The sequence below is a fragment of the Molossus molossus genome, unplaced genomic scaffold, assembly GCF_014108415.1.
Source record: "Molossus molossus isolate mMolMol1 unplaced genomic scaffold, mMolMol1.p scaffold_m16_p_22, whole genome shotgun sequence".
Lineage (NCBI taxonomy): Eukaryota > Metazoa > Chordata > Mammalia > Chiroptera > Molossidae > Molossus > Molossus molossus.
The window spans coordinates 28048058-28070986 of record NW_023425358.1 but is presented as its reverse complement, the minus strand read 5'-3'; the positions used below and the strand labels follow the sequence as shown (position 1 = coordinate 28070986).

The following is a 22929-nucleotide window of genomic DNA, read 5'->3' as shown; positions in this document are numbered from 1 at the left end:
ATGTGGGGTCCGGGACAGGGGCTCAGTCTCCTTCTCTGGGCTGGAGGGCGAGGCAGGTGGGCTTCTGGGTCAGTCAGTGCAGCTCGGAGCAGAGATTTTGAACAATCCAGATCCCCTCCGGGGCCCTTCCGCCCGTAGCTGTGCGCAGGAGCCAAATCCTGTGCCTCTGTTTCCTCACCTGCAAAATGGGGGTGGTGGAAACACCCCGTTGTTGTTGTGAGGGCTCAGTGAGCTAACATCTGCTCCCCGCAGGGGTAGGTGCACAGGAGGCAGAGATGGTGATGTTGTTCTCCTCCATATTATTATTTTTAGCCAACTGCCTCATGCTGGCGCTGCTTAACATCAAAACGATTTCTCAGCCAATGACTCACTGAATTCCTCAGCACCCCCATCCCACCCACCCCCTGGCGAAGGCGGGGCTGAGACCCAGAAGCCCACAGACGCAATGGCCGGCCTCAGATTGCCCACCTGTTGGGGACAGATCAAAGACTGGACCCCAAGCTCCCTCTCAGAGCCCCGGCGGGAGAGGCAGGGCCTCAGTTTCAGACCCCTCACCCCTGCCTGGGGACCGTGCCTGGTGATATCATTACGGTCATAACAATGATAGAAGCTACCATTAGTTCACAAGTCCCAGGGCAGTTTTCTCGCGGACAGGGGGATAATGCTAGTATCCTTAGGTCGCAGGACTGTCCGCGAGGATGAAGCGAATTCATGTTTGTGAAGCACTTAGAACAGGGCCTGGCACAGAGCAAGCGGTGTGCTAAGTGCGTGGGAGGATGGCCTGGTGGCTGCCTCAGGACACACCCACGAGCAGGCCGCTGTTAGACCCATTTTACAAGTGGGAAGACCGAGCTCCGAGCTGCCTGGGAGTAAAGTGACGGCCGGCAGCAGACGTTGAAGGCGAGCCCTGATAGCCTGTAGGTGGGGACTGCAACCCAGGCCCTCTGCCTTCAGTCTGCTGGGCGCCCGGGTCTCTCGTCCCCTTCTGCAGGTCCCCAGGGGGGAGGCAGGACGCAGCGGGCTCTGGGGAAAGTATTTGCAGAGGGTGACCTGAGCCTTCAGCCAGGCGGAGGGTTATTAATAGCCAGGTCTAAGGGCCCTGCTCCGGGAGGGCGGGCCGGAGAGGGAGGGGAGGGCGGGGCACAGCGGGGCGGGGCGGGGCGGGGCGGAGAGACCAGCAGAGAGGCTGGCGGAGCTGGACTGAAGGCCCCTCCCAGCCCCCTGGGAGCCCAGCTGGGCCCTCCTCGGATCTCAGGGACTAGTTCATCACCTCCGAATACTCCTGTGACAGGAGGCGCTTGCAAAACCCGCCTCCAGCCCCTAGCAGCTATAAATAAAAGGCTCCCAGCCCAGAAGCCAGGAGAAGTTTCTAGGCCTGCGTCCCGGGGTTTATTAAGCTCCTTGGCTCCACTCAAGACCTCGGCGGCTCTGGCGGCGAGCCTAGGCGGCCTGGGAGGGCAGTGGCTGGCTGATCGCTGGTGAGGCCGCGTGGAGAGGGGCGCTCTGGGATTCTGCAGGACCAGCCCGGGTCGCCTCTGGAGGCTGGAGTGGTTTTGGGGGTTGGGACCTCAGCCTGCTGTGTGCCTCCACCCTTGGCAGTGGATGGTGCAGCGACTTTTGAAGCTGAAGGATACGCTTGGAAGGCTAGCCCACCCACATCACCTTGCTGTGTGACCTTGGGCAGGTGGCTCCCTCTCTCTGAGCCTCCGCGTGAGCTCCAGCTCAGCATCTACCATGGGTGATGGTCAAATGCCCTTTCCCTGCCACTACCCAAGCCGCCTGCGTCGAGACCCCTTCCGAGACGCGCCCCTGTCCTCCCGCTTGCTGGATGATGGCTTTGGCATGGACCCCTTCCCTGACGACCTGACCGCCTCTTGGCCCGACTGGGCCCTGCCTCGACTCTCCTCCGCCTGGCCAGGCTCCCTGAGGCCAGGCACAGTGCCCCGGGTGCCCACCGCCACTGGCAGGTTTGGAATACCTGCTGACGGCAGGAGCCCCCCACCCTTCCCTGGGGAGCCCTGGAAAGTGTGTGTCAATGTGCACAGCTTCAAGCCGGAGGAGCTGATGGTGAAGACCAAGGACAGATACGTGGAGGTGTCTGGTGAGTGGGGATCAGGAGGGAGGCAGAAGGAGGGGGTTTGGGGGTGGCCGACCTCAGCCTGGGAATAGCCAAGAGGACTTCTCCTTAGAGGGGAAGCTGTGACAGCATGACACAGGTGACCTCATGGCTCAGGAATGCAGCCCACAGAGTTACCTTTAGGGAAGAATCTGAGCCGGCTGCCGGGGCTGGGGGGCTGGGGGGCTGGGGGCGCTGTGTCAATCAGAGACCAGGCAGGGAAATGGAAACCTGACAGAAACGAAACTGAGGGGGAATTTCACAGGAAGACTTGAAGCAGATACAGAAGGAATAACAAAACCAAGGAGAAATGGGGTTCCTTGCCCCCCAGCATCACAGCATAGTCTGGAAGGGCGTGTTGAATGCGGGAGTGTTGCTAGTGTTAATAACCCGCACAGGTTTCAAGGGGAACGCTCTCCTCGGCTCAGATAAGGAAACTGAGGCCCGAACGCCATTTTAACGACACTAATTGCTAACCTTGACTGAGCTCTTGCCACCCGCTGGACCCTACACTGAGTGCTTCCTCTGTAGCATCTCAGTTCATAGGACCAGAGCACGGGGGTCCTGTTGGTCTCTTATTTTTACAAATGAGGAAACTGAGGCACAGGGAGGTAACTCTCCCAAGGCCACCAAAGATTCAAACCCAGGCCGTCTGGAAACTGGAGGCCAGAAGAGAATTGGTCATTGAAGCACCTATTAGGTGCCAAGGGCTGGGCTCCACCTCTTATGTTCCTTCTCCCAAATACTTCTCACTCCATCCCCGAGAGGCAGAGGTGTCTGGTCCCATTTTGTGGCTGAGGCTGAGACCCAGGCCGCATTTGTCCAAGGTCACATTGTGAGTCAGCAGCAGGCAGAGTCTGGGCCTGCCCACGACTCCAGGGGAGAGGAGGCTGGAGTCTCAGCCCCGTGAGGCTGGGCCGCAGAGGAGAAGCTGCCTGTCGCTTCCCTCGCAATTAAAGCTCCATTAAAAAGAGCACATTCCCCAGCAGGCTCTGCCGGCCAGAAAATCAATAAAAGCCATTGCAAACACAGGCTGGGCAGGGACAAGCCCTGGCAGGGCGGTGTTCAGGGGGAGTTTCAAAGACCAGCAGATTGGAATTATAAGCATCAGAGGTTCTGGCAGGTGTGGTGGGCCACGAGTCAGGCAGGGGCCACGTGCTGCTGGAGGGGGTCAGCCAGGGCTCTCACGCTGGCTGGGGAGCGGGGCCAGAGTTCTAGAACCGGCTCCACCACTAATCAGCAGGTCGTGCAAATTACTTAACTGCTCTCTGCTTTGTTTCCTAACCTGGAAATTGGGGTTCAAAGGGCTACAATGGCATAAAGATTAAAAGAGGTGGTGTGTGCAACGTGTGTGCCTACAGTGCTTGAAACACACTGGCTGGTATTGTTATTGAAGTTGATGTTGTTGTTAAAATTCCAGCCACACGGTAAGGCTCCGCGAAATTATAAGCGGTAGACGGTCTTCATGAGACCTGGGTTCAAATCCTGCCTCCGCTGTTCATTTTCTGGATGTGGACAAGGAAGTCTTTTCACCACTCTGAACCTCAGTTGCCTCATCTGTAGTATGGGGATCTTATCTATCCTATAAGGCTGTAGGGAAGGTTAAATAGATGCAGACAATATATAATAAATGCAGAGAGTCTGTAAAATGGAGCTAATGATGGCTCGGTGATTATTCTCGCTGCTCTCTCCATCTTTCTTTTAACTAGGGTTCCAGAGTTTTCCACCCCAGGTTGGAGGGTTCCCCCATGGCCTGTGGCCCTTCCAGGTGACCTCTGTCCAGCCTGGGGGGCTTTTCCTCCATCCTCCTTCTTTTTTTTTTGTTAATCCTCACTGGTTTCCATTGATTTTTTTCTAGAGAGAGTGGAAGGGTTGGGAGAAGAGAGAGAGAAAGAGAGAGAGACAATGATTGGTTGCCTCCCTCATGCACCCCAACCGGGGCTGGGGATTGAACCTGCAACCGAGGTCTATGCCCTTGACTGGGAATTGAATCTGAGACCCTCCCGTGTGCGGGCCGATGCTCTAACCACTGAACCACACCAGCCAGGGCTCTAGGTGCTTCTTAACAAGTGGGGTCTAGCAGGTCCAAACCGAGATCCCAGCTAAGTACCTTACTAATCCAGATGCTTTGAATGAATTACGGAGCCTCAGTTTCCACGTCTGTAAAATGGGGTCATTGAGGAACTTAAATAAGACAAGGACAGACAAAGCCTTTTTAGATAGCAAAATTCTCACAGGTGTGCACTTAGCAACCTCAGCTTGATGGAATCCGGATCCCCTGAGGTACATACAGAGCCTCTCATAAAAGCGGTTTGAAAAATCAAACCGGTCGCAGAGGCTCCATCTAAAAAGCAACTTTCAAGACAAGTCAGAAGTCAGGGCCAGTCTGCCACACCAAATCACATGACAAACCTATTCTTCCCCACGCACCTGTGGGACACAGTGCTAAATGCCTGCGTGGGTTGGCTCGCTGGTTACTCACATGGACTTCTAAGGAAACATAGGGAGGGCCCTGGCTGGGTGGCTCAGTTGATTGGAATGTCATCCTGTACACCAAAAGATTGCAGGTTCGATTCCTGGTCAGGGCACATACCTAGGTTTCGGATTTGATCTCCAGTTGAAGCAACTGATAGATGTTTCTCACATCAATGTTTCTCTCTCTCTCTTTCTCTCTCTCTGTCTCTCTCTCTCTCTCACTTTCTCACTCTAAAAATCAATAAACACATCTTCAGGTGAGGATTAAAAAATAAGAAGAATAAGAATAAGAAATATGGGTACGTTTGTTACACCCATTTTACAGATGAGGAAACTGAGGCCCAGAGAGAGGAACTCACCTCAGATCACCCACTTCTCCATGGCAATATCTGAAATTCAAAGCCAGGCCAACTTAGGCGGTTCCCAGTTCCGATTGTGCGGCCCTGGACAAATCCTCCCTACTACCTCCGGCCCTCGGCTTTCCCGCTGGTCTGTGGACGGTGGGCTGTACCAGTCCTTGCCACAGTGTGCTTTCAGAGGTCACTAGGCACCTGAGAAATGGATGGAGGAGGGGGTCTAGAATTCTAGAAGGTGCCAGATGGAACAAAATTATAACCAGGTCTCCTTACTGTGGGACTTCCCAGAGCCTTGAGTCTGTTACTGCGGTTTATGAATCTTTGAGAGACGGCCTTGTTTTATCTGACCACTTGTGAGTGTCCAGTTCCAGGCAAGTGTTTGGATGGTGATGGACGAGAAGATTTCCGTTATGCCTCCCACATTCCCACCCCCGCCCTGCAGCCACCAGCCAAGAAACCTTCCCCACTGGGCCACTGGGCCAGGCCTGGCCAGGAAAGGGACTGGAAAGCCCCCGAGGCCTTGTGCCCGCCCCTTCTCCCAGGGCCTCTGCCTCCCTGGTAACAGCGCCTTCTTTAGCTGGGCCAGTGGCTTCCCAGAGGTGCTGATGTCCACATTTCTCCCAGGCTGCGGGGCCTCCGGTCTCCCTCTCCCCCCAGCCTTCAGATGAGTCCTCTCTTTTGTTTTTCTTTAATCATAATAATTACATTTTTTGTATTTACAAAATCAAATTATTTCCACATAGAAAATGTAAACAGGAAAGCAAAATAAGAAATTAAAAATCACTCATGATCCTTCAACTGCCCCTACTAAATAGATATTCAAATGATATGCAAATTAAACTTCAAGCCCCAATTCCTTCCAATACCTTCTTTCATCCCGATGCCCCAGGACTCCCCTTATGGAAATCAGAGAGCCTCTCCTCACTAATCACCCCCCCAACGCCTGATTTTCAGAGATAGACAGGGAGACTTAGCTTCTGAGGACCAGTTCCGTCCCCACACATCAAAATTAAACCACAAGCTTCACCTCCACATGGTACTTTTACAACTCACAAAGCAGTTCTGTGACTTGCTCTCATCTGCTCCTCACAGTAACCCAATACTCAGGATGCTGTTGTCACCCCCATTTCAGAGAACAATAAACTGAGGCTCTGAGAAAGGTAGAGCCAGCAGATGTCAGAGCAGGGACTCAAGTCCAAAGGCCACATACTTGCCTCTGGACCTTTGCCCCCGCTCTGCTAAGCTGTATGACCTTGGGCACATCCTCTGACCTCCCTGAACTTCTGTTCCCCATCCACCAAATAGTAATAATAGAAGCACCTGCTTTCCAAGGCTGTTGAGAAAGTGAAAGGCGCTGAGAAAGGTAAGGTGCTTGGAACAGGGGCTGACACCGGGAAAGCGCTGTATGAGTTTGCTGTTCTGATTCTCAGCCTCCTCTCCTGTACAGTTCCCAAGATGCCAAGGGTGCAGAAGGGCTGACTCAGAGGCACTGGCCTGTCCCCAAGGGAGACAGCCTCCAGAAGCCAGGCTTTGGGGAGGAGACCAGGGAGCCAACAGGACTCCTCTGGCCACACGCCTGCGTTAGAGCTGGGCAGTTGGTGGTCATGGACTTGGCAGGTCAGATTGAACTCTGAGAGCATCAGCACATTCACAGAATAGCAGGCCCTGGTTAGTCCCACACTCCAGTTTCAAAACGATTTCCTATAAATGCGCCCCTTTCCGCCCAGCTGGGCAATTTAGCGAAACAGATCAAGACTCAGAAATTCTAGAACTTGGAATGTATCCTAAAGAAGCCATCGGGCCGGGTGAAAAGACGTAGCTGTGAGAACGTTCAGCGCAGTGACATTCTCTCCAATGTCAGGGTCTGTCTCAGTGCCCGACGCTGGGGACTGGCTTCGTGACCTCACATATTCCCGCAGTGAACGCCGGGCAGCCGCTGAAAATCCTGTCGGAGACTATCTGCCGTAATACAGAAAAATAATGAGAATGTATCAGCAAGACATAAAAACAGGTTTCAGCCCTGGCTGGTTTGGCTCAGCGGTTAGAGAGTTGGCCTGCGGACCAGAGAGTCCCAGGTTCGGTTCCCACTAAGGGCACGTATCTCGGTTGCAGTTTGTCCCTGGCCCCAGGTGGGGTCGTGTGGGTGGCAGCCACTCGATATGTCTCTCTCACATCCATGTTTTTCTCTTTTCTCTTCCTCCCTTTCTCCCTCTCGCTCTATCTGAAGATAAATGCAAAACAAAAACAAAAAAAAACAGGTTTCAAGTGTAACGTACACAGTGATCCCATTTGATAAAATACATGATGTCCATGTACACTATATAACATGTATGCATTCCTAAGTAACAAAGAAAAGTCTGGCACATATACAAAAATGTCAGTGGTTTTCTCAGAGCTATGGGATTCTGGGTGGTTTTAATGGATTTTTTTGTCTTTATTTTTGGCATTTTCTAACATATGCATGCATTATCTTGTAATCAGGACAAAGTGATTAAGAAAGAAGTAATGAATAATAAAAAGCAATTAGTAATGTAATCACCTATAAATTGTCAGTTTTCCAAAATCTAGACTGCGGAAAAACACGATACCCCACGCGATTTCTCAGTCTAGATTCCCAAGCCCCTCAGAAGAGTGTCCCTGTGTGAATAAGGGTTCCTGGCCCTGGAATGTGGCCCCACAAATGAGAAGGTGAATGGCTCCTCTGGGCACTAATCTTCATTTAAAGAGAAATTTCTCAGCGGTTCTCAACCTTCCTAATGCCGCGACCCTTTAATACAGTTCCTCATGTTGTGGTGACCCCCCCCCAGCCATAAAATTATTTTCGTTGCTACTTAAAAATTGTAATTTTGCTACTGTTATGTCTTAGGCAACCCCTGTGAAAGGGTCGTTCGACTCCCAAAGGGGTTGCGACCCACAGGTTGAAAACTGCTGAATTAGAGACTCTCTCTCCATTAAAACAAGGAGAAAAGAATGAGGAAGAGACAGGAGGCTCAGAATTTGTTACATAAATTGCAAGGTGATAGCAGTTTGGACCCCGGCTTCCTTGTAATTTCATCTTTTTCCTTCCTAAAGAAAGAGAGAAAAGTAAAAACCCTCCCCTGCACCCTGGGGCAGGTGGAGTAGGTGGAATTTCACAGCCAGGTGCCTGATGCCATTCCTTCAGGAGCGCCCCCTTTGGGGAGTCCGGTGGTTTTGTTAGCAGAACGAAACCTTATTGCTAGATGGTTCTTTCAGTACCAGGTACAGGTAACATGACTCTGAGAACCAGCTGGAATCTGGGACGGGCAGAGAGGCCTCAGACCCCAGCACTTGCTTAGATTCAGAGAGAGCTAGTTCAGAGCCCAGGGCTGCCACGCCCCTGCTGGGTGACCTTGGACCCAGCACTGGGCCTCAGTTTCCACAGCGGTAACCAAGGGCGAAAGAAGCCCATCCTCGGAGTTGGGAAAGGGTTCCATGAGTTCTGAAGCCAGCCGGGGTCCAGCTAGCGCTACTGTTTCCCCACCACCCTTGCTGGGGTGTGAGCCTCAGGGATCCACTGGCTGGTTAGGGGGGTAATTGTCAGTCGCAGGACGTGGATGGTACAATGCAACATGTGGCCCAGTTTCTGTGATTTCCTAAGACAAACTTAATTGTCTGCAGACAGCAGTCAAGGCCCACTGTCCTGTCCATTGTCTTATTTCATCTCAACAGCCTGGGGGATGGGCTCAGATGAGGGACCCGAGACACAAACACACTGGAGCCTCTAGCCAAGCCCCAGGCCACACAGTGAGGCAGGGCGGGGCCAGAGTTCCAGGCAGGCTCGTCCTCAACAGCAGCCTCCCAGGAGACATAGCTCCTAACACCTGGCTTTCCTCCCTCTGCCAGGCAAACACGAGGAGAAGCAGCAAGAAGGTGGCATCGTGTCCAAGAACTTCACCAAGAAAATCCAGTAAGTTACCTGGCAGTGTGGATGCCTGGTGGGGGTGCAGGGTGGGGCAGGTGCCTGGGACCCCAGATCTGGGGTCTGTACCCTCTTGCGCTTCTCTCTTGTGAGACATCCCCTGCCCTGGGGTGGGGAATCGAACCTTCACCCTGAAGGGGAAAAAACATCACAGCAAAGGAATCATGTGAGCAGCAGAAGCCACCAGCCTGAGCCGATGAGTCAAAGCCACACTGAGGCCCTACTGGCAACACACATAGGAAGCAGCCGCAGTGCTTCATGGACACACCCCTTCTCCAGGCAGCATCACCCCACTGTGTGTACTGGCCCCAAAGTCTTTGTCCACCATGGTTGCATTCAGCCTCTGTTGGCAGCGGAGGTGTGCAGACGGAAGAAGAGACATCACCCTCCCTGTATTATGGAGAAACTGAGTCTCCCACGGGTGAGAGGACACACCCAAGGTCCTTCCAGTTAGAACTTAGCCCCAAATTGCTCCCTGATGGTGATTCTAGTCTTGCGGGCACCACTGAAAATACACTGAGATCGGGGCGCAATGAACCGCACAGCAGTTCCTCGTAGGCAGCGGCTTGGTGTGACTGTTACGTTGTTACTGAATCTTACCTCCACCGCAGCTCTAGCGAAGATAGCCCGCGTCCGGAGAGATTGCAGGAGCTGAATTCCTGGGCTCCTTGCAGCCTCGGGATTCTGCTCGCCTGCGTCTGCCCCCACGTGTCCACGCTGAGCGCCCGGGGCCTCCGGGCTCGCGGAGGCCGGGGACACTTCCCCATAAGGCAAACGCCGAACTGTCTTTGCCCTCACTGGCTGGCCTGCCATCCCCGAGACCCACACCTCCCCGTGGTACAGCCAAGAGGGGGAAGAAAGGGGGAAAGAAGGGGGAGGGGAGCTGATGTTTCTTTCAAGAGGCTCAAATAAGGTCTGCTGGTGGAGACACAGGCAGGGCCAAGCTGGGGAAAGGCGGCAGAGCGATCGTTTTACAAAGATGGCCACTGGGTGGATTTCCCGTCTCTGGGGCCTGGGGAAAACAGCTTGCTAGGAGTTACTTGACCAGACAGGAAAGCTGAAGCTGCCTGAGGCAGGGCTGCTCTTCAGCTGGGCCCGGCAGCTGGGAGGGGCTGGCTGTTACAATATAGGCCTAGCCATTGTCCTGAGAACCCCCACGGTCCTCCGCAGCCAACCAGCCATCCTGACCCTGACCGGGACCCTCTGAATCTCCCCACGTCCCAGAACTAAAGAGTCCCCAGGACCCTCCCCCATTGCCGTGGCATAAATCCATCCATTCTGATTGGTCAGTGTCCACCTGCCTGTTGTTAAATCTTTTTTTTTTAATCCTCACCCGAGGACATTTTTTCCATTTTTTGTTCAGATAGAGTGGGAGGAAGAGAGAGAGAGAGAGAGAGAGAGAAACATTGACATGAAAGGGACACATCGAGTGGTTGCCACCCGCATGACCCAACCAGGGCCGGGGACAAACTGCAACCGAGGTACGTGCCCTTAGCAGGAACCAAACCCAGGTCTCTCTGGACCGCAGGTTAATGCTCTAACCGCTGAGCCAAACCAGCCAGGGCTGTTGTTAAATCTTTTAACCTCACCTCTGGGTGTTGGGAGTCCTGGCTCCGCCTAAACTGAGCTTCTGTTCTCTGTATCTCCTCACGGGTGGGTCATGATGAGGCCCCAGAAGATGTGTGGGAAGCATTTAGCACGGGGTATAGACTCAGGACTCAGTCCGTGGGAACTGACCTTATTAAGACCTCCAAACCAGGTCACCTTGACCAAGGCTATTGCCACCTCTGGGCCTTGGTTTCCCCATGTGTAAAATGAGAGCATTGTTCTGGACAGTCATGAAGATTCTTTGGGGCTCTGACATTCTGTGCTTGAACGATACCGGGATTTGCGCTAAAATACTCACAGCTGTTGGGGTGCCCACCTGTACAGCCCGTGACCACAATAACAGTGTAGAAGCTAATACTTACTGAGCACTTGTGTGTGCCAGGCACGTAATTCTCGCATCACCCAGAGAAGCAGATGCCAGACAACAGTTATTATCCCCTTTTCCTATAAGGAAATAGGTTCAGGGAGGCGAGATCACTAGCCCAAGGTCACACAACTGGGAAAAGGCAGAATTTGAACTCAGGTCTTCCTGCCTGCTCTGGACCACAGCTACCCCGTCACATTGCACCAGGTGTCCACTGGGTTGGCATGCGAACGGTTAAACAGAGTTGGCCCATCCCCAGCAGCCAGGGTGAGGTCCAAACTTCGTCTTGTCTCTGCTTCAGAAGCTTGCTGGGCAGCTGCCCAAGTTCCTCCCTTCTCTTCCCTCCTTCCCCGCAGGCCCCCTGCTAATGACCATGGCTCCGAACTGGCTGGCATCTCCTGAGTAGATGCCGCTCATGTGGCTACAGGTTGCTTGTTCACGGCAAAACACTCCCCAGCCCGCCAGGAAATGCCCTGACCGTGACCAGGAACGGGCTTACCTCACTTCTTGATTCTTTCATCAAGACAGTAACTTTGCAGCAGGCAGAGCTAGCCTGGGCCAGGAAGGCTCCGTGGTGATGGAACCTTCTGGCTTCCCCCCGATGGTCCTTTACTTCAGAAGTCTGGTGCCAGAGAGGCAGAGCATCCCCGTCAGCGACTCCGAGTTCAGAGACCGGGATTCCAGTTCCATTCCCTGCTGCTGCTTATCAGCTGTGTGACCTTGGGCCAGTCACTTCACTTCTCTGACCTCGATCCCTGTCTGTGAATTAGGGACCGTGATAGATCTCACCTGGTGGGATTATTGTTAACAACTAACTGAGAAGATTCAGGTGAAGTACCTAGCACATGGGAAATGCTCGGAGGTCCTGGTTTTTGTTACTTTTATTAAGAATGGCATCCCACAGAGGTCATGTCATGGTCTCACAATTCCAATCGTTTGTTAAAGAAACTATGCCCCAGGTAGCCTCGCTCACCCCAAACAATCCAAATAATCATAAAAATAGCTTTAGGCCCTGGCTGGTTTGGCTCAGCGGTTGGAGCGTCGGCCTGCGGTACAGAGAGACCCAGGTTCGGTTCCCGCTAAGGGCACATACCTCGGTTGCAATTTGTCCCCGGCCCTGGTTGGTCGTGCGGGTGGCAGCCACTCGATGTGTCCCTTCACGTCGATGTTTCTCTCTCTCTCTCTTCCTCTCTCTCCCTCCCGCTCTATCTGAACAAAAAATGGAAAAATGTCCTCAAGTGAGTATAAAAAAAAAAAAATAGCTTCAGACCTGGAACCAGATTTAGATTCAGAAATCCCATCTTTGATGCTTGATTTCTCACTCCCTGGGCCTGTCATGTAATGTCTCCACGTCTCTATCAAATGCCCTATGCAACAGGCATATGAATTCCTACCTATTAACCACGCGGGGCCCATCGTGAAGCTCTAACCAGGTAATGGCTATAAGCATGTGACTCACCTACCTATGCCCTGTAAAGGGATGGTTGTGGTGACCATTTCTGCCAGCAGCTGGTCAACTGTGGGTGCTAAGTGGGGAACTCACCCTAGGATCAAACATGTGAGCCATGGCTCCCTCGTGAGTCACTGTTGGAGCAGCATTTTACCATTTGCAAAGCGTGTTCACATTCTTTGCAAAGAATTCTAAAGCTTCAAAGACTGTCCACGTGTAATATAATGATTTCCATTTTGCAAAAGAGAAAACAAGCTCAGAGTAATTGAGTGATCTTCCCAAGATCACACGCACAGCTAGAAAGAGGCAGAGCCAGGATGCACACCCATCATTGTATACTCCAAAGCCTAAGCTCTTATCAGAAATATTTCCTTTCAAAGGAATAAAAGAATGTTTCGGCTGTATTAAAATAATAAATGAATCAAATCGTGTGCTTCTCCTAGGCTTCCTGCAGAGGTGGATCCTGCAACAGTATTTGCGTCGCTTTCCCCAGAGGGCCTGCTGATCATCGAAGCTCCCCAGGTGCCCCCCTACTCGACATTTGGAGAGAACAGCTTCAACAGCGAGCTTCCCCAAGACGGCCAGGAAGTCACCTGTACTTGAGACCCCAGTCTTGACCCATCCTTGTCACCCCCCGCAACCCTCAGGGCTTCTCTGATTCCAGGGTACATTATACATTATTTTAGCTGAACTCATAGATTAGTGCGATTAAAATGTTGGGGGTCCAGGTAATTGTCCAGTCTCTGGATAGTGTAGTACTAGGTTTTTGCATCAGAGGGCGCAATAGGCAAGTCACACTGGGTGGCGTTAGGCCAAAATGCTGGGAGTTCTTCTTTACCTTTTCTATCTTGATAAAAATGTACATTCAGTAGTTGCAAAGCATATAAAAGGGGACATAGCATGTCACATTGTATCTTACCTTGCAACTAATGCAAGAATTGCTTTTCTCTGGGGACCGCGCATCACCCAGATTCCTATCCTGGGCTCCTAATGTCCATGCCTGCCCCTGGTTGATTGATGGAGCCCATGATCTCACCCCACTGTGGCCTACAAAGGGTGATGGGCAGGTCTTACATCCCCAAATGGGATTTATCCAACAGTCACATGAAAACAAATAGTGCCTTCTGCCCTCCTCCTAGGCATCCATAGCACGTTCCCAAGCTGACAATCCGAGGACTCTGGAAGCCCCTCAGTTTATCCTGGCTAAAGTCCTCCTTTCTTGTGTCTCCTATGTCCTCGTCGGGATTTTTACAGAGGGGGCTGTCTCCAGACAGCTCCACCAGGACCCAAGCAAAGGCCAGACAGCCTGGCAGGCAGGAGAGTGCTATTGTGCATATGGGTGGACGTGTGTCATTGTTATTTGAATTGTGCTGTTCTTTAGGGAAAAATAACAGTAAATAATAATAATTAAAAAAATAATAATAATAATAAAGGAGCTGATGTTCTTAGCCTTGCGTGCTTCTTTTGATTGAGGAATTAAATGTTATACCACTTAGATTTTCAGTATCAGTTGGGAATGCTCAAGGCATAATAACACCCAACGAACAGTTGCTTAAATGACGTAAACATCTATTGTCTAACTTTATAAGAAATCTAGCTATAAGTGATTTCACACTTATTTTTTCAGCTGTTATGCCGCACGCACACAAAAAAACAACAACAAACAAACAAACAAAAAAAACAACCAAAGTTTTCCCATCTCTTTCCTCTTCCGTCTCTGACAAATCTACCAAGCCTATCCTCATGTTTGCAAAACGGCTGCTGCAGCTCCAGGCATCTCATCCTCCTGTGACAGTGTCTAGGAAGAGAAGGCAGGGGTAAAGGGGCTTTTCATCTGCATTCTCTTCTGTCAGTTCAAGAGCTGTCCCAGGAGCTCTCAGAAGACTCATTTTATCTCAGTGACCCAAACTGGGTCCTATGTTTATCCTGAAGCCAATCCCTGGCAAAAGGGAAAGGGATGACCATAATGGGCTTAGGTCAGTACTGATCTATCCTCTGAGGCCAGGAACATTGCTGCTTGAATAAAACAAGATGCTGTTAGGAGGGAAAGGGCATAGCAGCTGTGTGGGGGGTCAGCAGCACAATGACTGTCACAGACAGATGCTGCCAGGGGCACAGACCCACGTTCAGGCTTCAGGGAACCCAACTCAAACCAATTTAAGCAAAGGGGTATTTATTGGTACATATGGCTGAGAAGTGCAGGATGAAAGTTCCTTTCAGGCTCCCAGAGATGTCAACAGAAGTCAGTTTGTCTCCATCTCTTGGTCCTGAGGTGCTGGCTCATTCCTAGTCCCCCTGATGTCCCTGCCTCCCCCGCTCCTCGTCCTCCACGCCCGCGTGACCTCTCCTGTGGTCAAGATGTCTGCAGTCAATACAGCCCTGGACCCTCCCACATTCCAGTCCCCAGCGGGGGTGGAGAAAAGCCAGTCTTTTCCCATAGTTCTGGTCATATGCCCAAGAATCATTCTTTTTGGACCAGCTTGGGTGTCACTTGACCATCTTTGAGCTGCGGCCCATGAAATCAGTGCTTTGGTTGGCCAGGCCTGGGTCACATGCTCCATCCTTGGAGCCACTGCCATGTAATCCCACATCACCTTAGGAAGTAGATAATATTTTACAATGGAGAAACTGAGGCTGAGAGAGGAAGGGTGTCTTGGGTAAGTCACCGGTGAAGGCAGAACTCGAACCTAGATGTTTGCTTTTGGAAGAGTTAACGAGGAGCTGCTGGGCTGCTTTTCAAGACACCTCCAAACCCCCAAAAGACAGCAGAAATCAGAAGTGTTCCCTGAGAACATACTCTGCTAGATCCTGCGCTAGGAGCCAAGGATATAGGGACCAATGGGCCACATTCCCTGCCCACCAGACTCCCAGACCAGAGGCAAGCAGATGAAAGAACACCAGGCCCTCACCAAGTCCTTATGCGTGCCAGACACTGTACTGAGGGCTTTCTTTATATGTGTTATAAACTCAATTCTAGGAGGTAGGTTCAACTTATCTCTATTTTATGGACAAAGTAACAGAGACAAGGAAGGGTTCAGTGTCCTGCTCCTAATCACAGGCCTGGTAAGCCCCAGGCGAGGCGGTCTGACCTCAGGACCTGCACTATTAACCGTTAATGACCCTGTCGGCATTTCTCCCAACCAAGCAAACTGGAAGTGTGCCTCACGTGAGTCCGTCCACGCCGGGGGAGGAGAGAAGTGATAGTTCCAGTTGGGGCTTTGCAGGGCGTTGGGGAGTCAGGGATGGCTTACAGAGCAGGGGATACTCTGCCAGATTTGCAGATCAGCAGCGTTGCAGGACTTGAGCAAACAGGGGTGGGTGGGGAGATGCCTCACAGGCAGAAGAAAACACATGAGCGAAGGCGAAAGGTATGTCCCCGGTAAAATCCTCCCGGGGTTCCCCCTTGTTCAAAGGATGGAGTGCAAGCTTCTTTGCAAGACTCACAGGGCATTATAGATCTGTCCGCTGGTTACCTCTCTCCACCCACCCCAGCCCCCACCCCCACCCTCCAGCCCCACTAACTTCCCTCTGTTTTTCCAACCAGACAAGCCCTCTGTTGTTTCCAGAACTTTGAACACACTGTTCTCTCCCCAGGCATTACTTTCTCACCCTCTTCATTGGTTAACTCTTTAGGGTCTTTCCACGGAAGAATGACCAAACCTGCAGAGGATTTTTGTAAGAGGTTATTCGAGCCCAAACTGACAACACATGCCAGGAAGCAAGATCATCAATGCTCCGGAGAAGGACGGTTTTGCAGCTTCTTTTACACACTTGAAATTAAGGAGGGGATGTAAGGAAGAGGACATAGAAGTGGGAGGAAGCAAGGCAGGGACTGGATCAGTGGACAGTTAACCAGACCATGTGCCCTCTTGGGGGTGGTTACGGCTTATTTCAAAGGTGTGTTAACCTAGATGCACAGAAACAATGGACAGGGCTTGCTCAAGGCAAAGATAAACCTTTTACTAAAATGTTATACACCTGGGGCGTGACTACCCATCAAGACTTGCCCAGTTAGGAATTTACAATAAGATCACCCTGTGAAGCTATTTCCTATAAAACCCCATTTTTGGCCACAGGTCTCAGGTGGGATTCCCACCAGGCTGTCGAGAGCCCCTCTCCTTCCCTATCCTAACAGCACGCCCTACAACAACCCGGGTATTTGTGCAGCAGAATAAATAACAGGCCCTGGCCGAGCAGCTCAGTTGGTTAGAGTGTTGTCCCAATACACCATGGTTGCAGGTTCGATCCCCGGCAGGATACATACAAGAATCAACCGATGAATGCAGAAGTAAGTGGAACAACAAACTGATCTCTCTCTCTCTCTCTCTCTTTCTCTCTTTTTCTCTAAAATCAATTTTTAAGAAGGGATAAATCATAACAACAGTCATAAAAACCCAAACGGACCCTAGCTGCTCTGCTTTCAAGCCAAGGAGAAAATCCCTCCTTATTCCATGTTTGTAACAAATATTTACTGGGCGCCTACCAGGAGAAGGCACTGTGCTGGGTGTCGGGTTACAGCCTCTTTGGACTCTGAGAACCTGGGGAGAGAAGGAGGAAAACGAAGCTTTTATTTCGCAGGTTCCAGGCCACTGAATGAAGGGTGAGACCCAAAGGGGTAGAGTGGAGACCCCACCCAGCAGCAGGGCCAAGGCCAAGGGCCCGGAGGACCACATGGATTTGCCCAAGCAGGGTCTCTATAGGAGTGGTGAGGGCTGCCCTGTCGTGAGAGGTGACCAGTGAAGAATGCCAGGTGGTGGGTGGACCCAGAACCTAAAACATGTTGCACAATATTCAATTCTTTGCATTGTGGTATGAAACTCACATGCCAGTCCAAACTTTAGGGAAGGCTGATGCAACCGTGGATGCTTTGTCTGGGTGGTCTGGGGACAATCCAGAGCAACATGAGTAAAGAGGAGACTTCTCCATGGGCAGGAGCCTGAAGGGAGAAGGGACCATGAGCATGAACCTCCTGCGACATCACTGACCTCCCGGCTAGGGCACTGGATGGAGGGTGTAAGTTTTATTTCAGTATCTCAAGAGGGCCGGACTGTTTCCCCGGGAAGACCACACATCCCACAAAGGCAAGGACTACATCTCGTTGGTCTCCACTGTATCTCTAATTCCCAACACAGTTCCTGGTACATAGAAGGCATTTTGTATTCCCCAGATGAATGGATCAATGAATGCTCTGAACAAATAAAATCCAAACTCCTTTCCATCACTTCCAAAGTCCCACATGTTCTGGCCCTGTCACCTCCCAAATCCATCTCCTGTGGCTCCTGCTTTTGTTCATTATACATGGACCTCCTTTCTGTCCCTCAAACACACTGTGCTCATCATACTCACCCCAGGGCCTTTGCACTTCCCATTCCTTTGGGCATGAATACTCTGCCCCCAGCTCTTTGCCTAGCCACCTCCTTCTTACCACAATTTCCTCAGGTTTCCCCTCAAACTCCACCTCCCCAGAGAGGCCTAACAATAGCCTCCATGTGATCCCTGACTGTGTACTGACTCCAGAGCCTTCGCAGAACCGGGCCCGCTTGGTTGCAAACACACATGCGTACGAAAATCTAAGCTGCCCTCAACACACATCATATCCATGTGATGTGAACTGGAATGCAAACTCCAGAAAGAGAGGGAAGGGGCTTCCTTTTCTTTGTCTTGTCCTCCACTGTGTCTTCTATGCTGAGTGTGATGTTTAATGCATCATGAAAAAAAACGTACTGAATGAATGGATGGATGAACGAATGAATGATGAGTGTGAGTCACCCTGGGAAATTAAGCCAAGGCGTGATCTCAAACCCCAGATACTCGGCTCATTTCCATTTGGAGAGTTTCCGGCTTCAAGACACAAGCTTTGTCATCAAAACAGACGACGTGGCCCTTCCCGGGAGATCGCCAGTGAAATGGCAGAGGAGTGTCCTTCCTGGGCTATCACTCCGATGATGATGCTGAGACAGGACACGCGGAGCGTGCATCCCCACCCCACTCCCTGACCAGCTCCCCCGAACGTCTTATCTGCAGCCCAGGTCCACCCCTTCCCAACTGCCTGCCAGCCAGGGGTGATATGTGGAGACGACTTGATTTGACCTTGAAGGGAAGAAACAAATTCATGTGTCTCGAAATAAATTCCGGGAATCAGTGGCTGGCTTCTCCTCCACCCCCGCCCCTTGGTGCCTCACGAGTCCTGCATCATGATGTGAAAATCAATACTGTCTCTTAAATGAGCCAAAACCTGGAGCTGGAGAGGGAGAGGCGACTAGGAAGGCCCCTCCCTGGCCCAGCGTCAGAAGGGGTGGGAGGCTCAAGGGCTGCTGTGGCCCTGTCTGTTTGCTGAGGGCTGGCAGAGTCACCCCATCTGCAGCAAGGTCAGTCCACTCAAGCCCCGCTCCAAGGCCTCCAGGGGGTGAGCAGCTGTGGGCCAGATGTTGGGAAAGGGAAGGGCAGCCACATGGAACAGCATTGCCATGTCCATTCTCCAAGGATGACTGAGATAAGGGGAGGAGACTCCTCGACCACCCCTGCCCCCCATTCGTCAATTCAATGTACATGTACTGAGTGCCCGTGCTGGGCACCAATTCAACGGTCTACCCAGGTACGACGGTGCCAGGCGTCCAAAGACTGCAATACTCCAATGCCTCCTGATAAACGGAATTGCCCGAGCCTCCAGGGCGCCCCCAGCGTCCTAGTCGGCATTAGCAGATCTTTTCCAGTCTAATGCTTGGACACCTGGGGCCTTGCTGACTCTGGAGGGACCGTCCCTCGCAAACTTGGCTGATTCCTAGAGATCGGGAAGAACTCACCCGCAGGCACACTCTCTATATGAAAACCAGCCATTCGGATCCCACACCCAAGCCCATCCCTTATCGCACCGTTAGACTGCGAGCCACTATCTACGTGCCCTAATCCCCCCGCGTGCCCTGAAGCCCGCTGGAATTGTTCGAACTAGCCCAGCCGAAGCTGCTGACCCGCCGCATCTGTTCCTTCCCACGGAAACCACAGCAAGGCTCTTCACATGTCACCCCATTCCTGGTGCCTCCTCGCCTGCCCTGGCGCTTCCCCGTGGGGTACCCACAGCATGGCCAGCCCCCTCCTCTTGGGACCTGTGAGTGTCACAAGCTATCTTTCCCATGGCAGTCATCTCCTGATCGCTCGTCCCTGCCATAACTGGGAAATTTTTTAAAAAATTGTAAAGACTTCATTTTAAAGCTTAGATCCCTCCCTTCCCACCACCCCGGCCCCCAGTCCCTCTCAGAACCTTGGAACCAGTGGCCGTTCTTGTCAACGTAAGAAACATTCGAACCTGCAAAGAATTTCGTGAGTTTATTTGAGCCTAAACTGATGACAATTGCCGGGAAGCAAAAGCTCAACAGATTGAGGTAATGCTCCAGAGACGGGCAGTTTGGTACCTTATTTTATACGTTACAATCAAAAGAGAAGACGTGAGTGGGTTACATGAAATCCACGGGTGATGGATGAGGGAGGCGGGAGGAAGCAAAGCGGGGAAACCACAGGGACTGGAAGAAAAGTAAAAGGACAGACACGTGCATCTTTTACCGAGGTGGGCACAGGACAGTTACCAGTCAACAGTGAACTCGATAACAATGAGGGGATCTAGGTCTCTGCAGAGGAGTGCCTGTGCTCGGAGGGGTCCGGGGAAAGGGAAACTACTTTGACATTCCAACGATATGTTACCATAGATGCAAAAAGACAATAGACAGGCTCAGTGAAGGTAAAGATGGACCTTTGTCAGGGAAGATGCCGGCCTAGGACATGACTACCTGCTATAAACTGCTTTTAGTTAGAGAGCTTTAATTTCAGGCCATCCTTTTTGGTGACTTGAGCTTTGAGAAAAGCCACACTTCGTGCCACCGCTGAGACCAGGGAGCTGCGGGGCCATTAGGGATCCGAGTCCTGCTCCCAGCTCCCTGCTGGGTGAAAGGTCACCTGACTTTCTCGGCCACAGAAGTGGGTGAAAGGGATGCAGGGCTGAGGATTATACAGGTGCATGGAGCATGCTCAGCCCACAGGTGCCAACGCAGAGTAAAAGTGGGGAGCAGTGGGTGGCCTCAGCCTGACCCCCCCTGAAAGGCTGAGCCCAGGGTCTTCGGCTGAGCCAGTGGCCCCTGGAGTCTGTACCTGGGGCTGCTGTTCTCCCAGCACCCGCCTCCCAATTCTCCCTGAATCCATTCGGGAGAAGAAAACCAGGAATTCAGGGCATTGAGGGGGCTTCAGTCTCCACTGCCAGAGGTCTAGAGGTAACCCCACCACATCTCATAATCTTCACGGCCAACCCCCTGCCCAGGAACGGAGCTGTTGTCGCGAATCAGGAGAAACCTGCAAGTATGACTTCGGGATCTGAATGACACACTTTTTATGAGCGAGGAGAACGTCTGTCACCCCGTCGCAGTCCGCACAGCTCCTAGAACACAGCAAGAGTTCAGAGCATCAGCTGTCATCATCGCCCGGTTATGGCTGGTTAGCCTGCAGAACTGTGGAGAGGGTTCATTTTATTTATTGAATATATATTTGTATTGATGTTTTAGACAGAGAGAGATAAAAACATCGATGTGAGAGAGAAACATCGATCGGCTGCCTCCTGCATGCCCCCTGCAGGGATCGAGCCTGCAACCCGGGCATGTGCCCTGACCAGGAATAGAACCGGGACCTCTCAGTGCATGGGACGACGCTCAATCCACTGAGCCGCACTGCGGGTGAGAGGGGTCACTTTAAAAGAGAACACAGTGGGAGGGAGAGGACCCGAGTGAAGGAAGTGGCGGTCAGCATTTTCTCCCTAGAGGACTTGGATTGTCCTGGGAAATGCTGCTCGGCTGAGCTCATGTCTTTCCCATCAGGGCCCAAATGGAGGTGTTGAGGTGCCCTCCAGGCTGGAGCCCAGACACCCAGCACCCAGCACCCCTACTGGCTCGAGAGGAGGTAAGCGTGGGGAGATGCTTAGCTCATGCTCTGAGGTTATTGGTCTGGGGTGGAACCAGGGCACGGATATTTTTTAAAACTTCTCCTGAGGATTCTAATCTGCAGCCAGGGTTCAAAACCACGGGAGAACTGGGTGCGGGGTGAGGGCCGCACAGGAAAACCCAGAGGGGCTCGGACCCAGCCTGGCTGGGACGGAAGTAGTTACCGATGGCTTGTACCTTGTAGGAAGAAATGATGTCAACGTTGAAGCCCCGAGGATGAGTATTAATAATGATGGCGTTATTAAGTGTTTATTGGCTGCAAGGCACTGTCTCTCCTCTTCCCTTTCCCATGTAAGTTGTAACCAACTCGCCGTGGTCCAGATACATGCGCAAGTGCCCACGGCTGGGAGGTGGCAGAGTAGCTGAGCCAGTTCCAAATTTGAGCAGACTGGTTCCGGGCCACTGTGTTTGCTAACCAGGGAGAAGGTGGGGTGGCAGGAGAGACTGAGGTTCTGGCAGAGAGAATAACTCATGGGTTCCGTAGATGGATGTCTTAAAAAACAAAACAAAAAGAAACTCGAATCCTCACTCAAAGCCTCACTTCCTTCCTCTGTACAATGGGAATAGTTCATCACCACCCTGAATATCCCCAGAGGGTGACCGGGAAGATGAGCAAGAGTTTGTAAACTCAACAGGACTAAGCTTAGTTATTATTATCACCATCCCAGCTTCGAGGGCAGGGCCAAAGCAAGGACCAGCTGTCTTGGAAACGTTGCCTAGTGACCTGTTATCATGGGATGATTTCATTTTTCCTCTGCCTGTCTGTGTTCCATCAGAGCTGTGTGACAGACTGGCTTGTTCGGGTTCTGACAGTGACACTTAGAACATCCACAGAAGACAGGATGACAGATTTCCGCCTGTAGCTAGCCGGAGCACACACACACACACACCCTCGGGAACCTCAGATCTAAGCCAGCACAGACACAGTTGTCAGGGGACGAAGAAGGTCTCTCTGCAGGAGTGTCAGGTATTGAGAAATTCTGGGTGTGTCCAAGAGTTCACACTAGACCAGCTGTGCCCAAAGTGAGTGCCATCGGAAGGAAAGGGAGTGGTGTGGGTGCCGCAGCCAAATGGTTTGGGGGCCTGCTGGGTTAGACAAACGGAAACATTCCTCTGAGGTCTGGTGACGAGCTGTGCGAACCTCCAAGAGGACCGCGCGGCTGGTGGCTGTTGTTTATAATGGATTCGCCTGAAATCCAGGGGCTGACAATAAAATGGCAATATTTGAGATAACGATATTGATGCCTTTGATGTAACACTGAAGGGTTATTATTGCAGTTTCTCAGGTTCTGAAATTCAGCTGTGGCTTAGCTGGGTGGTGCTGGTTTGGGGGTCTCTCTCTTTTTGTTTCCTTTATTGATTAGAGAGAGAGAGGAAGGGAGAGAGAGAGAGATAGAAACATCCATGAGAGAGAACATCAACTGGCCGCCTTCTGCATGCCTCTCACAGGGGATCAGGCCTACAATCTGGGCATGTGCCCTGAGTGGGGATTGAACTGGCGACCCCTTGGTGCATGGGTCGATGCTCAACCAGTGGGTCACACCGGCAGGGCTGGTTTGGGGGTCTCTGGGTTGAGTGGCGATGTCGGCCAGAGCCACACTCGTCTGAAGGTCTGCCCGGCGGCTCTGCTTCTGGTCACTCT

At 51.9% G+C, this 22929-nt stretch overlaps 1 protein-coding gene across 1 annotated transcript; it reads left to right on the top strand.

The window, feature by feature from the left end:
- Window positions 1–1246: 1246 nt before the first annotated feature.
- On the top strand, window positions 1247–13739 carry HSPB8 (heat shock protein family B (small) member 8). The gene is made up of 3 exons (XM_036276723.1): window positions 1247–2101; window positions 8812–8875; window positions 12753–13739. The coding sequence occupies exons 1-3, from the start codon at window positions 1735–1737 to the stop codon at window positions 12910–12912; spliced, it is 591 nt and encodes a 196-aa protein (XP_036132616.1). The 5' UTR covers window positions 1247–1734; the 3' UTR covers window positions 12913–13739.
- Window positions 13740–22929: the final 9190 nt, after the last annotated feature.

Bases quoted from the DNA above. Each gene is read 5' to 3' on its own strand.
- HSPB8 (XM_036276723.1), top strand. From the start codon at position 1,735: ATGGGTGATGGTCAAATGCCCTTTCCCTGCCACTACCCAAGCCGCCTG. The intron at 2,102-8,811 runs GTGAGTGGGGAT...TCCCTCTGCCAG, and splicing joins CAGATACGTGGAGGTGTCTG to GCAAACACGAGGAGAAGCAG. The intron at 8,876-12,752 runs GTAAGTTACCTG...TGCTTCTCCTAG, and splicing joins AACTTCACCAAGAAAATCCA to GCTTCCTGCAGAGGTGGATC.